The sequence below is a fragment of the Bemisia tabaci genome, chromosome 3, assembly GCF_918797505.1.
Source record: "Bemisia tabaci chromosome 3, PGI_BMITA_v3".
In the NCBI taxonomy this organism is placed as follows: Eukaryota; Metazoa; Arthropoda; class Insecta; order Hemiptera; family Aleyrodidae; genus Bemisia; species Bemisia tabaci.
In genome coordinates, this window is record NC_092795.1 from 10,780,537 (window position 1) to 10,794,072 (window position 13,536).

Genomic DNA, 13,536 nt, shown 5'->3' on the forward strand with positions numbered 1-13,536 from the left:
TCACTCCGGACGAGAGTTAAAAGCTATTCCAAAAATCCAAAGATTTTCACTCGATCTTTCAATCATTGCAATATTCGCAACATGCAAAAATTTGCAATATTCGCAACATGCGAAAATTTGTAATATTCGCACATTACAAGTAGGTATCTTTTATGCTTTTATTTCCATTGACTATTACTATCAACAGACTTGTAAACGATAACATGCACCCTCCTGTGTAAATATCTCCTCGCACAAGGAGGTCCGTAACGTTTGGACCCATTCCATAACAAGGTTCAATACCCTTTTCTTTTTGCTTACTTTTTATTGAGACATTTGCAGAAACACGTAGGAAAACATCAGCTCAAGAATTCATGAGCTCCCTTTCTCTGCAGGGGCAAGGGATTCTTAGGATTTTAAGACCCGAGGATTAAGCTTTATGCATCCGATGGAATGACCTTTTCTGCAGTTCAACGAAAGTTCGAGTTGACCGTATTTGTATTCTTTGTGAAGGGTTATTGAGCTGTACTTACTTTGACAACGGTTTTGAAAGTGCCCATCCTCGAAACATCGAAAACCACAACCGCACCGATGCTGAAAACAAACAAAAGACCGGTGAACAAACAGACAAAGCGGAAAGTTTCTCAATTTAAAATTTTCTCATTTCATGTTTTTATCCTATTGGAGCTCACGATGAGCCTTGCGTTTCATCTTCGCTTGCTGATCGCTTACGTTGTACAAAGGGTTATCCGGCAGTTGTTAGGTACCTTCGCAACCGTTGTCAGTGCACTGTTAAAAATAATAATATTTTGTGCCTATTTTGAAGACGGATTGAGTCAATTTACTGGTATAAGCAAATGAGACTCTAAATTAAGGGCAATTAAACAAATTTAGAGTCAATGTAACACTGGTCAAGGTACTAAGCATTCTGATTTATGTTTCTCCTTAAAAATTAGCCTAAATATTTGCCTCAGCTAAAGGTTCTTAGATTTTTCTTGTGTACAATAAGTATCTTGATTTATTTTGCGAGGAAAGATCTGTGCTTTTAAAGGATGCCTGTCATTCATACTGTGCAACACCTCTGTTGTGAAATATTTGCTTCAGGCGCCGCCGCACGCACGGCGAGCGGGCGACCAGCACGAAACGCGCATTGGCGCCTGCAAACCTAAGTGGATACTTCAAGCATTGTGCAATGCGTGAAGTATCCGCTTAGGTTTGTAGGCGCCAGTGAGTCTCTCGCGCTGGCAGCACGCAGCACGCGCGCCGCTCCGCTCTGTTAGGCTTTAATATTTATACTCGCATAGTCAGCGTTTTTTAACTCATGGTTTTGAAATGTTAGCACACTCTGCATTGATTATTTTCATTGAAATTGATGGGAAAAATATATGTATCAATTTATGAAAGGAGAATAATAATATAATATGTGTGTGTTTTTTTAAATATTGGTGGTTCCGTGTCAAATTTAATGATTTCCAAAGCGCTTTCATTTTTTCTTTTACATTTTGTGCTTTTATTGTGCTGCAGTGAGGTGTACGCGCAACGAAACGCTCAAAATTTGACGTATTTGACTCTAAAAGATCGATGTACAAATGGGTTAAAACTAAAGATTGCGTGCTTCTTGGTTTTTTCCCTCTTTTATTCATTTTTGCAGTTTCTGTCGGCACAACTGCGGCTCATTGAGATTAATGTCGCTTGGAAAAGGTTTTACAAATATTTGTCACGTTTTAAAAATATAAATGTTTTCAAAATGAAGTAATAATTTCGTAAAGAAAAAATAAAAAAATAAAAAAAAGTAGTTAGTTAGTTAGTTAATTAGTTATTATATCCTATACATATATAAGGTATATTGTACATTCAATATTTTAAGGATAGAAATAAAACCAAATATTCACCAATGACAATTTAAAAAGATGATTCAAAAGGAGAAAGTAATACCATTTCATTTAGAAAATGAGCAACCATAACAACACCTCCTTCTCTCTCAATTTCTCATTTCCATATTGTCAATATAATTTTACATATACCGACTAAAATAAAACGCTTGGACCAAGTCACTGTTGCTTATTTTACGTGCGGGCGTAAACTACTGGACAATAAAGGTGCGCGGACAAAAAGTCGTTGACAAAATGTCCTGAAACCGTTAATGAAGAAAATGGAGGCAAGGAAAATTGTTGAGCAGTTTATAAGAAAGACAAACTAAAGTTCGATATTCAAATTATTGAGTCCTGAGTCTCCGTATGAAGTTCCGGATTTTATTGCGAACTAAATAACGACTGCAAAAGTGCGTTTGCCGGTTGCGGTGTTTTAAAATCTTCGCTCGTATTTCATTTTCCAAAATTGAGACCACACCAACACTATAGCTCAAACTTTTCATTGAGGGAAAAAAAATTCACCTCCTCTCTTAGAGAAAAAAAAAATCAGTGAAGTTTAAAAAAATGACGTTTAGTAGTTTTCCATGTTGAAATAAAGTATGACAGGAAGTGTGCAACGCCGCTAATCGATAAACGCATTGCTGCAGTTTCACCATCGGTATGGAGTACAAAGTAAACAATGAATACTCACGCGTGTTTGTAGTAAACCCTTGTCATGAAGCCGTACCTTTCCTGACCAGCTATGTCCCTGAAAATATAAGACATACATTTTTTACCAGGGCGTATCCAACAAGCTTTTCCCTTACAAGGTTTCCTTACTTCGGTGAAACTATTTTTGAAAGTTTGTGCGTTCGTAAACTGTTTCCTCTGTGCTGGATACACACAAGAAAATCCGGACTCATCACATCAAAGAAAACCGTTTCCTCGGCGTTACCTTGTAGTGCTAAGGAATAAAATCGTTGCGTTAGGAAATTGATGTACTTCGCAGAGTTTTTTTTCTTCCTTTTTTTTTAACAACGAAAGTTTATTGATCGTTTTGAAATATTTTTTATCGTATTAATCAAATCTCCACGCAACAATCTAGAGCGTTCTCTGTCAACTGAGGCAGATTTCGAATACGCAGTTATAGTCGATCATCTTTTGCAATTGCAAAGTGCTTTATGAAAAGCGGACCGAAAGGGCGGGTAGGGAGAGAGAGAGGGGAGAGAGAGAGAGAGAGGGAGAGGCGGGGAAAGAGAGAAGGAGAGAGGGAGAGAGGCAGAAAAAAAACCACGGTGGTACAATTTAAAGCGATTTAAGGGAGAGGAAACCAATTTTGAGACCCGGGAGCACCTCTAATAAAAGTTGAGTGGTGACTCACTGACTCACTGCACTCTTGAGACTCTGACAGGTTTCTACGTTGCGCTGTTGCTGTAGATATAAAACATTCTGATCGACCTGAGCCGGTCTAAACGATTTGTCTATTTTGCACTTTAGTTGTTTCTATGTTTTGTTTTTTTCCAGGATATTTTTGAGTACGCCAACTCACGTTCAACACAGTGCCCTATAAATCGAGCATTTCAAAACGATTGATTTTAATACATTTAGGCTCAAAAACACGGTTTCGACCCTATTCAGAAGTTAGAAGAGAAGTTATGCTACCGAGGCTAATGAAGCTTTCAATTTTAAATGTATATCTACATTAGTTTTTACAAAACGTGTTTGAATTTCTATTTCTGAAATCAATGAGACTAATCGGTCTATTATAGATGTTTGCCAGGCAAAAGAACGGAACCACATTCCAAAGTTGCAAAATTTCCAGTTTGAATATTTATCTTTGCTCTGAGGACTAAATATTTTTTCTGAAAACACAGATTTTTTTCACGGTTAACTGTAAAAAACCAGAGGGATTTCCGACAAAAATTGCGCTGTCATTTTTGTGTGAAAAAGATAATTATTTGAGAAGATTTTAAGGATTTAATGACCACTGTTGTTCTTAACGACCGTTTTTGGCTGAAACAACTTATGCTGCCCTCAACGATCACATTCTTGCGATTAACGTTCACTGTGCCCCTGACGACTACTGTTGCCTTTAACGGTTGCTGTTACCATTGAACGTTATAATAGAAAAAAGCGGAGCAGAAAAAATATCTTGTAAAAATTTGCGAGTTATATTAGCTGATTTTATGCAACAATATGTTTTCGATACATTCAGACAATTCACTTAAATTGAAGAGATAAAACCAATATTTAAATAAACACCCTCAGATCGGAAAATATCGACGAAACAAACAGCATTGGCTCTAAACCCGATTGATAGTTTGTCGATTCCATGGAGTAACTTCGCAATGCCTGGGAAAAACAGTGTATGAAAATTCAACGGTTGCCAAATTTTCTGCGACAAAATATTCATTCATGAGAAAAGCCATGGGCAATTCTCATTGAAATTTTCAGACACATTAGATCAGTTCGCGAATAAAATTCTCTGAAAAATTCGAAGAAAATTATACATGCATTATGCAGAAACCTCGTGTTATTATCAGCAGACACGAAGAAACGTCTGGGTACACATACGGGGTTTCGGCACGATCGCTTCGAGGATATTTCCGAGGTAATTTCATATTCAGCGCATATTATTTCACACACGCATAATGCCATTCGGTTCGAGAGCGGCGCTGAAACGTAGAAAAAACATCCGGGGACGAGAAGAGGAGCTTTTCAGTATGAATTTCAATAAGAATACGTCTGAACGAATATCGAAACCAAACAAAAACGGATGGATTGGTTTCTGCTCCCTCAAGAGGCTGTTCTCGTCTCGGCTCGACGACCTGTCTCTATGTCTCTCCGTTGACGGAAGGACTCAACTCCACTTTCGCGCTGACTCTAAAAAGCACGGAGTTAAACGAGCGACGAGGCTCATCTCAAATTGCAGTTGTGTTATTACATCAGTGGAGCGACGATATTGGATCGAATGTAGCAGAGGGGAACGAACGCAAATACATTGTTGTAAAAATCGTGCATCTCCATTTTTATCTAAAAGAATACTGCCGTGCTAAGGAAAAACGCCTTATGAACCTTCAGGTGTTGCCTAATTTCCTTTGATAAAGCAAGAATTTTCTGGTAAACTTATGAATATTTTCCCCTCTTTTTTCCAGATAATTTTGTTCGCTATTTCACGTAAAGCTCCTGAAAATTTCAAGGAAAAATATTCACAACTTTCCTTAAAAATAAACATTTTATCGAAGGAAATTTGGCAACTCTCGAATGTTCATACGACGTTCTTCCTTAGCACGGCAGAAAAGTGAAGAGTCATTGTTTCTCTATCAAAAATTTGCTGATTTTAACGATTGTGAAATCATGTAAATTTTATTACTGAGCACCTAACGAATTCAATAGTTCCTAAAGCAAAGGAAAAGGTTTCTCGATTTTGAAAACCCTGCAATCGCATTGGTCCCTTTCTGCTAAATGCGATAAATTTGATCGAAAAATGGCGTAATTTTATTCTCACTTGATGTTTAGAAAGCATGAAGTTATACAAGCGGCGACGTTTATTTCAAATTGCAGCTACACCATTTCAACAGCGAAGCTACTTCCAATTTTCCCTTTCCAAGAATAATATCGCAAATTCATGCCATTTGAGCCTCGACACTTTGTCGCCAGATGAATCGGAATCATTTTAATTTTTTATTTGAAATTTTTGCACACACTTTCATGAAAATTTCAGAGATTAATCTTGTTGACGAAAAAATATTTGAGAGAAAGGCTCTTATGATTCTGTTAATCAATTTTTCCATGAGAAATAAAAAGAATTTGAGAAGTTTAGCAATCAGGTGCATCAGGGGTCTCCACCCCACATAAGTGGTATCAAAATGAGCTCGCTCATACTGAATCTCTTCCGATTCCCAAATCTCGACCACGCAGAAGATGTGGGAGAGTAGCAAAACTAATAAAAATAAATAAAAAAACAAATACGGAATTACTACTCTTGAATGGTGCTTGTGACATTTTTTCCAGGAGAGGGCGAAATCTTCAGGATCCAAAAACTTTGAGAGAAACGCGATTGATTTTTCAGAGAAAAAGACGAATTCTGGCGCAGTTTCGCAATTGTGTGTCGCGGCAGGTAGGTTATTACTTTGACAACCGTTTATATTGGAACCTAAACCCGAGACCTTTTAACTTGCGAGCCTCTGTTCTTCGAGAGCTCGGGGGTCTTTCCTAGCGAGGCACAGGAACCTCTGTAAGTTGGAAAAAAATAACTTCGCCTCCCCAGAAAAGCATCACAAGCGCCCTCGAGAGTTGCGAAGTTTTCCCGGTTTCTTTCAGTTTATAATCATCTAAAGGGCCGTCTTTAAATTGAAGCAGGTCGTCGCTCCTCTGATGCAAGGGTGCATCTCAATTTCCAAGGGAGCCCCGAGAGGCATATAGTTATATGGACAAAAAGACTCATGTGGAAAGTGGGATACGTTCTTATGTCAGAGAGGCGAAGATGTAGGATCAAAAGAGCACTTTTTCCAACTTTTAGAGAACCGCAAGAAACTGTAACTCCTTCCCGCACGGTGCGTTTATTTTCAGCGAAAGATTTAGGTAATTATAGGAAATTTTACGAAGACTGAGAGATTTGTTCAATAAAACATTTCGCTGAAACACATTGCGGTAAATTTTCTCAAAGCTTTATTTTTGAAATAACTGCTCTTTTCGCTGTCGGGTAGAATGGACGACAAACTATCTGCCTGTGTGAAAGCGTTGAAATTGCCGAGATTTCATCGTTGATTTTACCCGATGTAAACACGACAAAAAAAAAATAAATTACTGACAAAACCGACCAATCTTCTATCGTCGTTTCCGCAGGAGGGAACGTAACACAATTGCGAAATTGCAAAACTGATTTAAACAAGTTAATTTTTTACGAGAATATATCCGTGTAATTTCCCTCTAAATAATTTTGTTCTGATTTTTGCATGAGATCAGAAGAGAAATCAATGATGGAGTTTTATAGCCATCGTGCGTAAAAAGTTCAGCTTAAGCAGTTTTAAACAGTTTGAGAAGACAAATCGGTGAAATTTTGAGTCAGAAATGTCAAAGATTCTCCTAGTAAAAATGCAACTATGCGAGGACATTTTGCAACATTGAAATATAGTTACGTTCTTCCGTGAGGGAAACGATTATATTACCACTCTATTTCACAGTTTTCTGGTTCAGTGTTCAGTCAACAATAGGCAAAACCTCAATAATTGGACCGTAGAAATGGAATGGTGAGGCGCCTTCAATTATCGCAGTTAACAGCTATTGAACGCTCATAAAAACGCCTTGATACAACTATTCGAGCTCGATGGATGTCCATGTTGCATACACGAAAATTTGAAGGCGTTTAGGCTATTTTCGCTGGGCCGGAGCAGCTATGTGCGCCACGAGCATATGCGGCAGCGAGATTTTATGCTCCTATAAAAACAGGAGAGTGTTAAAAGGTCTTTTTGAACCATTCTCTTCGATTCTACATCTCTCGTTCTCAGGAATAAAATATGTGGTCAGTCAGTAACTCATAAACAATATTAGATAGAATATGATGGAGAGCGGAAAAAAATGCTGTAATAAACTCTGTTAAACTCAAAGCGCTCCAGCCGACCACTCGGCCGTTCTCATAGCAATCGGACGAAAATACAAGACATTCTGATACCATAATATTTTGAGCCTACGTCATAAAGATTTTTTCAATTGAATTTTATACAGGGTGAGCGAAAAGTCCCCGACCCCCCCTCTAACTTTTGAATGAATTGAGCTAAGGAAATGAAACTTTGGGAATGTTCCTATCTCAAAGGGGACCATCTTTTGAGGGGGTCAAAATTTTGGTCCCCCCCTCAGGGGGGACAGGGGCCCCCCAACTTTTTTTTTCAAGTAGCAACCCCTATCTTGTGATACCTCATTCGAAAGAGCATAAAAAACTAAGAATTTCGGCGCAAACCGCAGATCAATATCTCAATTTTTGACCGAGTTATGATAGGTCAAAGGTCAAATTTGACCTATTTTCAAAAAATCATAACTCCGGTTCAAATTATCGTAAAGAAAAAAATAAAACGGGAAAATTTACCAAATTGTGTTCGCTTTTACGTAAAAATTGCAGAAATCACTTTGATTTAATTTTAAGGGGGGGCTCGGACCCCCAAATACGTCAATTCAAAGGTCATTCAATTTTCCTGCGAAATAAGCCAATTTCCTCTGGATTTGCCTCCACATTATCTCAGTAAGGTCAAAATCAGTTCAACATTACGTTGGCAAGTCCCCAAATTTCGGGAAAAGTTAAAAAAACGAAATTTAAACTGTCAAATTTAATCACCTTAAATTTCGTTTTTTTAACTTTTCCCGAAATTTGGGGACTTGCCAACGTAATGTTGAACTGATTTTGACCTTACTGAGATAATGTGGAGGCAAATCCAGAGGAAATTGGCTTATTTCGCAGGAAAATTGAATGACCTTTGAATTGACGTATTTGGGGGTCCGAGCCCCCCCTTAAAATTAAATCAAAGTGATTTCTGCAATTTTTACGTAAAAGCGAACACAATTTGGTAAATTTTCCCGTTTTATTTTTTTCTTTACGATAATTTGAACCGGAGTTATGATTTTTTGAAAATAGGTCAAATTTGACCTTTGACCTATCATAACTCGGTCAAAAATTGAGATATTGATCTGCGGTTTGCGCCGAAATTCTTAGTTTTTTATGCTCTTTCGAATGAGATATCACAAGATAGGGGTTGCTACTTGAAAAAAAAAAGTTGGGGGGACCAAAATTTTGACCCCCTCAAAAGATGGTCCCCTTTGAGATAGGAACATTCCCAAAGTTTCATTTCCTTAGCTCAATTCGTTCAAAAGTTAGAGGGGGGGTCGGGGACTTTTCGCTCACCCTGTATTGTCATTTTATATAGTGTTAAATTGTTTGTATTTTTATTTGATTTAGAATGGCTGAGTGATTGGCAGAAAAAGCTTCGGGCCAAATGCTGTTTTACTCAGTTTTGATTTCATCGTCTAATTTTATTTCATTGTATTTTAAAGTAAGGGCATGACGACGGTGTAAGTCCGCAACCACGTATCTTGGTTTGCGACGTGGCAAACTTTATAATTCATTTTTTAAATGGAAAACTACTCAATAGCAATTCCTGCAAACTGCCGTGATTTTTCTGCCCTGGACAAAGAAAATCTGCGGAAACTTCAAGGAATGATGTCCCTTTGTACTCATACTAAAAATATAAAATAAGAGCGGAGATTTTCAAACATTGCAAACGAGATAGGTACATAGTTGCGGACTGACACCATCGATGAGCTCCTCGTAGAAACTTTATCCTTAACGCGCGAAGGCAAGTCGCAACTCCTGCAGTTCGGGTGAGAACAGCCCAAATACCTTTAATTTTATGATTTGAAACAATGTTTTATTGCCTGGGAAATGTAATCGGGCGGGGCAAAAATTATTGATGAAAAATCAAAACGTATGCGCCAAATGATGATTAATGTGTGCGGAATATTTTCTTGCTCAAAAAAAGACCAATCGATATTTGAACAAGCATTCAAAAAAGCAAGTTTGTCAAACAGTCTTGTTAGCTTGATAAGATTCTTCACGTTGCTCATCAATCACCATCACGTAAAAATTATAAATTCCTGAAAATAAGCCCCACGCTATCAAAAGAGAGAAAAAATTGGAAGTTCGGGAATATATTATCTCAGCATCTGTATGTATCAAATTGAAACTTTAGCCATAGGTAACTAGTCCCTTTGCAATGAAAGTTTGTTTCAGTGCTCACCAGAGTTGTAAATTGACTTTGACATCCTTATCTCGCATTACAGATTTGACAGCAAAGTCGGCTCCAATCGTCACCTTATAATTTGAACAAAATCTGCCTGAAAAAAAAAAATTAAATCAAGCGTCATTAAACTTACATAAAAATATTGAACGCACTATAATTCAGGAAAGGTCTAATGCTTAAATATTCCTTCCTCACATAGTAGCTAGTATCAAAACCTGATAAAATTTACACATCGTAATTGTTGGCAAATTGATAACATGAACAGAATCACTCTTAACATCATTCCTAGGGGCGATTCTGTGGATAATGCAATGTATTACTTACTATTTATCTCCAACTTAAATTCATTGTAAATACTAGATTCTACGAGAGACAGCCTGCTTTGATAAATGGACGTGTTTATAGCAGGAGGGAACCAAGCCATATCAGCTATTGTCACACTGGAAAATGCTTACTTAAAAATGTATTTCTTTACTCAAGAACGGTTGCAAGTTTCTTTAAAATCTTATTTGAATTTTTTCTGTCATTTGATAGCAATTCTCTGATATTTCTAATACAAAGCTTATACCTGTAATTAATAAAAGAGAAGAAAAAAATTAATGAAATTTTGTAACATTTTAATAGAATTGAGCTCCTGTGGCTTTAACCAGTTCTTTTTCTTTTATTAAAAAAAAACAAGCTCTGTTAATCTAAAAGCTCGAAGTTACTTTAGAAGAGCATCGACCATCCAGTAGGAGGAAATTCAGTGTTAATTGTAAATTTAATGTTGGTTTGCTCCTATAATAAACTATCTCGGTTGTTCTGAATACTAATTAGCACGGTTAATTTAGTATCCCTTTACTATCATGCCTCATACACTGTGCTTAAATGAAGACGAGGATCTTAATGAATGAATTTTACTCATGCACGTATGAACTATAAATCGGACTTAATTGAAAGGTAATGCAACCGAGAACACATGAATAGATGCATGCGTGCAATTAAGTTGCGTCCCGTCCTTTTCAGGGGCAGCGCGTGTCAAGAGAATCTGGAGAGCCGAGGAAGGATCTGCTCAGTTTATGATCGACTATCGATGTTTCCTCATTTGACGCTGTGGTAAAGAATCGATTATTAAGGCGTTCGTTGCGATCACCTTGTTTATCGATCCTTCCCCACAGGTTTAAATGGCAGATCAATCGATTCATCGTAAAGTACGCCAAGCCACCGGAGCAGCTATATTCTGTATCCGTATTGATTTATGCGAAAACAAATTTGCCGGCATCACAGGCAGGAGTGCTGGTTCTTTCCGAGAATTTCACCGATTGAAACCTGAGCGCGGCTATGCCAGGGTTATTAAAGGAAGAGACGTGAACAGGGTTGCTCGATTTCCGATTAGAAAATTGACGAGAGTTCAATAATGCTGCCGTGCTAAGGAAGAACGCCGTGTCAACATTCGAAAGTTACTCGATTTTCTCGAAGTGTATTTTTGAGGAAAATTATGAATATTTTCCCTTGAAATCTGCAGATATTCTATGCACTGGAACAAAAAGTCGCTTGGATCTATAGAGTCCGGACTCTTAAAAACATTGACAAGGAAAAAAAACTCTTGATTCAATCGGACTTTTTGCTTGAATCAAAAAGAAATCCGCCTAAATCAAGAGGCTCGGCTCATTGATTCAAGGAAAAATCTGATTGAATCAAGAGTATTTTTTCTTGTCAATGGTATTAAGAGTCTGCGCTCTAGATCCAAGCGACTTTTTTTTCGAGTAATATTTAATTGGACACAGAATTGTCTAAAAATGGAGTGGTATCGATACTAGCCGTTTCTGGGGTCACTCTATAGCTAAATTTCTTCATCTCAATTATTTTTTGCTCATTGACTGGTCACTCGGCCACGATTTGGTCATCCATTGGTGGCCAAAGTACAAAACCATGTATCTCCGTTTGCGACATCGCAGACCATTTATCAAACTTTATTTTGTCATTCGAAAACTAGCAGGTTTTTTGCTTGAGAACATCCTTGATTTTTAGTCTCTGTTAGCAGGCTATTTCTTAAAAATTTCAAGGTATGCAGATCGTTTGTTTTTCTTGGAAAAAACAAAACAGAAGCGAAAATCATCGCAACAGAGATTTGCAGTTCCGCACTGTAGCTATCGTCACGTTATCCTTTAAGTTTACGCAAAGTAATAGAATTGCTTCGTTTTTGAAATTTCACGGATGAAGTCGATGATCAAATGGCTAAAATTTCTTAAACCAGGAGGAGACTTTTGGGCCATGTTTAGCAGGAAGGAACCAAGCCTTATCAGCTTTTGCCAAATTTGCCTTGACACCTCAAATTTTTACAAGAGAACGTATGTGCGGATTCCTTTGAAAATGTTAAGGCATTTACTTCGCACTAAACTCGCAAAAAAATTCGCACGTCCGTTTTTCTGTAAAAATGTATGTTGCCCAATTTAAGTTGGCAATAGCTCATGCGGCTTGGCTCCTTTCTGCTTAACGCGGTCCAATTATAACTTCATCATGCGATACGACTTCAAAACTAAGCCACAGTCTTTTAATACTCGGTAATAAATAATAAATTTCGCCGTGTAGAAACTTTCGTGAAGCACCATATATTTCAGGGCATCTGCTCTTTCGCAGCCACGCCACGCCGAGAAAAATCAGATTCATTATCAGTATCAAGAGCCGTTTCCTCGGAAGTGTAGTTAGCGAATATACTGGCTCCGGCTACATCCCCCGGTTGGTGGGGCAAAATGGGGGGAGGAGGGTACAAAGCGGGGGGGGGGGGGTCCCGCCCCGAGCGCTGACGCGAATTGATGGAAACGCGGCCCGTTACGGCGGCAGCGGCGGCGGCGTTTTAACGACGCCCTTTTGTGCGGCGCCCGCAACACTTTATCAAAACATTTTTCTTCCGACTCTTGAAATTCCGGAGGGCGCCGGCCCGCGGAACCCCACAAAGATGCCGCGAGTGCAGAACCGCGTTCTCGTTAAATGCAACTTTTCATACGAGGCCAACACATTCAGGTCGACTTTCGGATGACCTCGACCGATAGATCCCTATTTAAGCGATGATGCTCATCGAACGAGGTCGATCAATCGATACCCAAGGTCATTCAATTGTGCTGTAGCGATACTTTCTTTTCCAAAATCAAGGCGCAGGGTAAATATACATAATACTCAAGGGTTGACTCGATCGCCCATGCTATGAGAGCATGGACATTCGGAGAGAACGGCTATTTGGACCGCGTTAAGCAGGAAGGAACCAAGCCACATCAGCTATTGGCAAATTTAATTAGGCAATTCAATTCTTCACATGAAAACGGTTGTGCAGATTTTTATGCACATTTCAGTGAACTTTCTGCATAGTACGAAGCAAATTCATTCAAATTTTCAAAGGAATCCGCACATACGTTCTCCTACAAACAATGAATTTGCCCATTTAAATTTGACAATAGCTGATGTGGCTTGGTTCCTTTCTGCTAACCGTGGTCCATTTGTATGCGCTACTTTTTTATTTTTCGCACAAAATAGGCCTTCGTGGAGCTATTACGGCCATAGAGTGTAGGTAAACAAACACAATGGCAACTGCAAATAAATGATATACACTCCCACCCAGTCAGTAGTCAGTGGGGTTGCTGCAAGATTGCATTATGGGAATCTGCCGTGCATTTCCATGCAATCTTGCCGTAAACTTGGATTGCAACATTCCCACAAAGTTACTCCAGTCTTGCAAAAATTAAGGAGAGATGAGTCGGCAGCAAGCAAGATGGAAAATTTAATTGAATCTTGCGCAAAACTATAATCGGTCTTGCTGCTCATTTGTGTTGTGTGATCTATGGGCTCTGGAAAGAATTCAGGAAAATTATCATGAAATATAATAATGAAGGGTTTTAACAACAACGTTGGGTGGATTTCTACCAACCTTAAAGTTCATCAAA

The 13,536-nt window shown here is 38.4% G+C and overlaps 1 protein-coding gene across 2 annotated transcripts in view; it reads right to left on the reverse strand.

The window, feature by feature from the left end:
• The window catches only part of LOC109044370 (ras-related protein Rab-32), a 37,016-nt gene that overhangs the window by 13,397 nt on the left and 10,083 nt on the right, over window positions 1–13,536 (reverse strand). For both annotated transcript variants that reach the window (XM_072297744.1, XM_019062077.2), the window contains exons 3-5: window positions 9,617–9,713; window positions 2,542–2,598; window positions 513–573 (exon numbers count right to left, since the gene is read on the reverse strand). In XM_072297744.1, coding sequence (XP_072153845.1) covers window positions 513–573; window positions 2,542–2,598; window positions 9,617–9,713 — 215 coding nt within the window. The remainder of the gene's footprint in view (window positions 1–512; window positions 574–2,541; window positions 2,599–9,616; window positions 9,714–13,536) is intronic.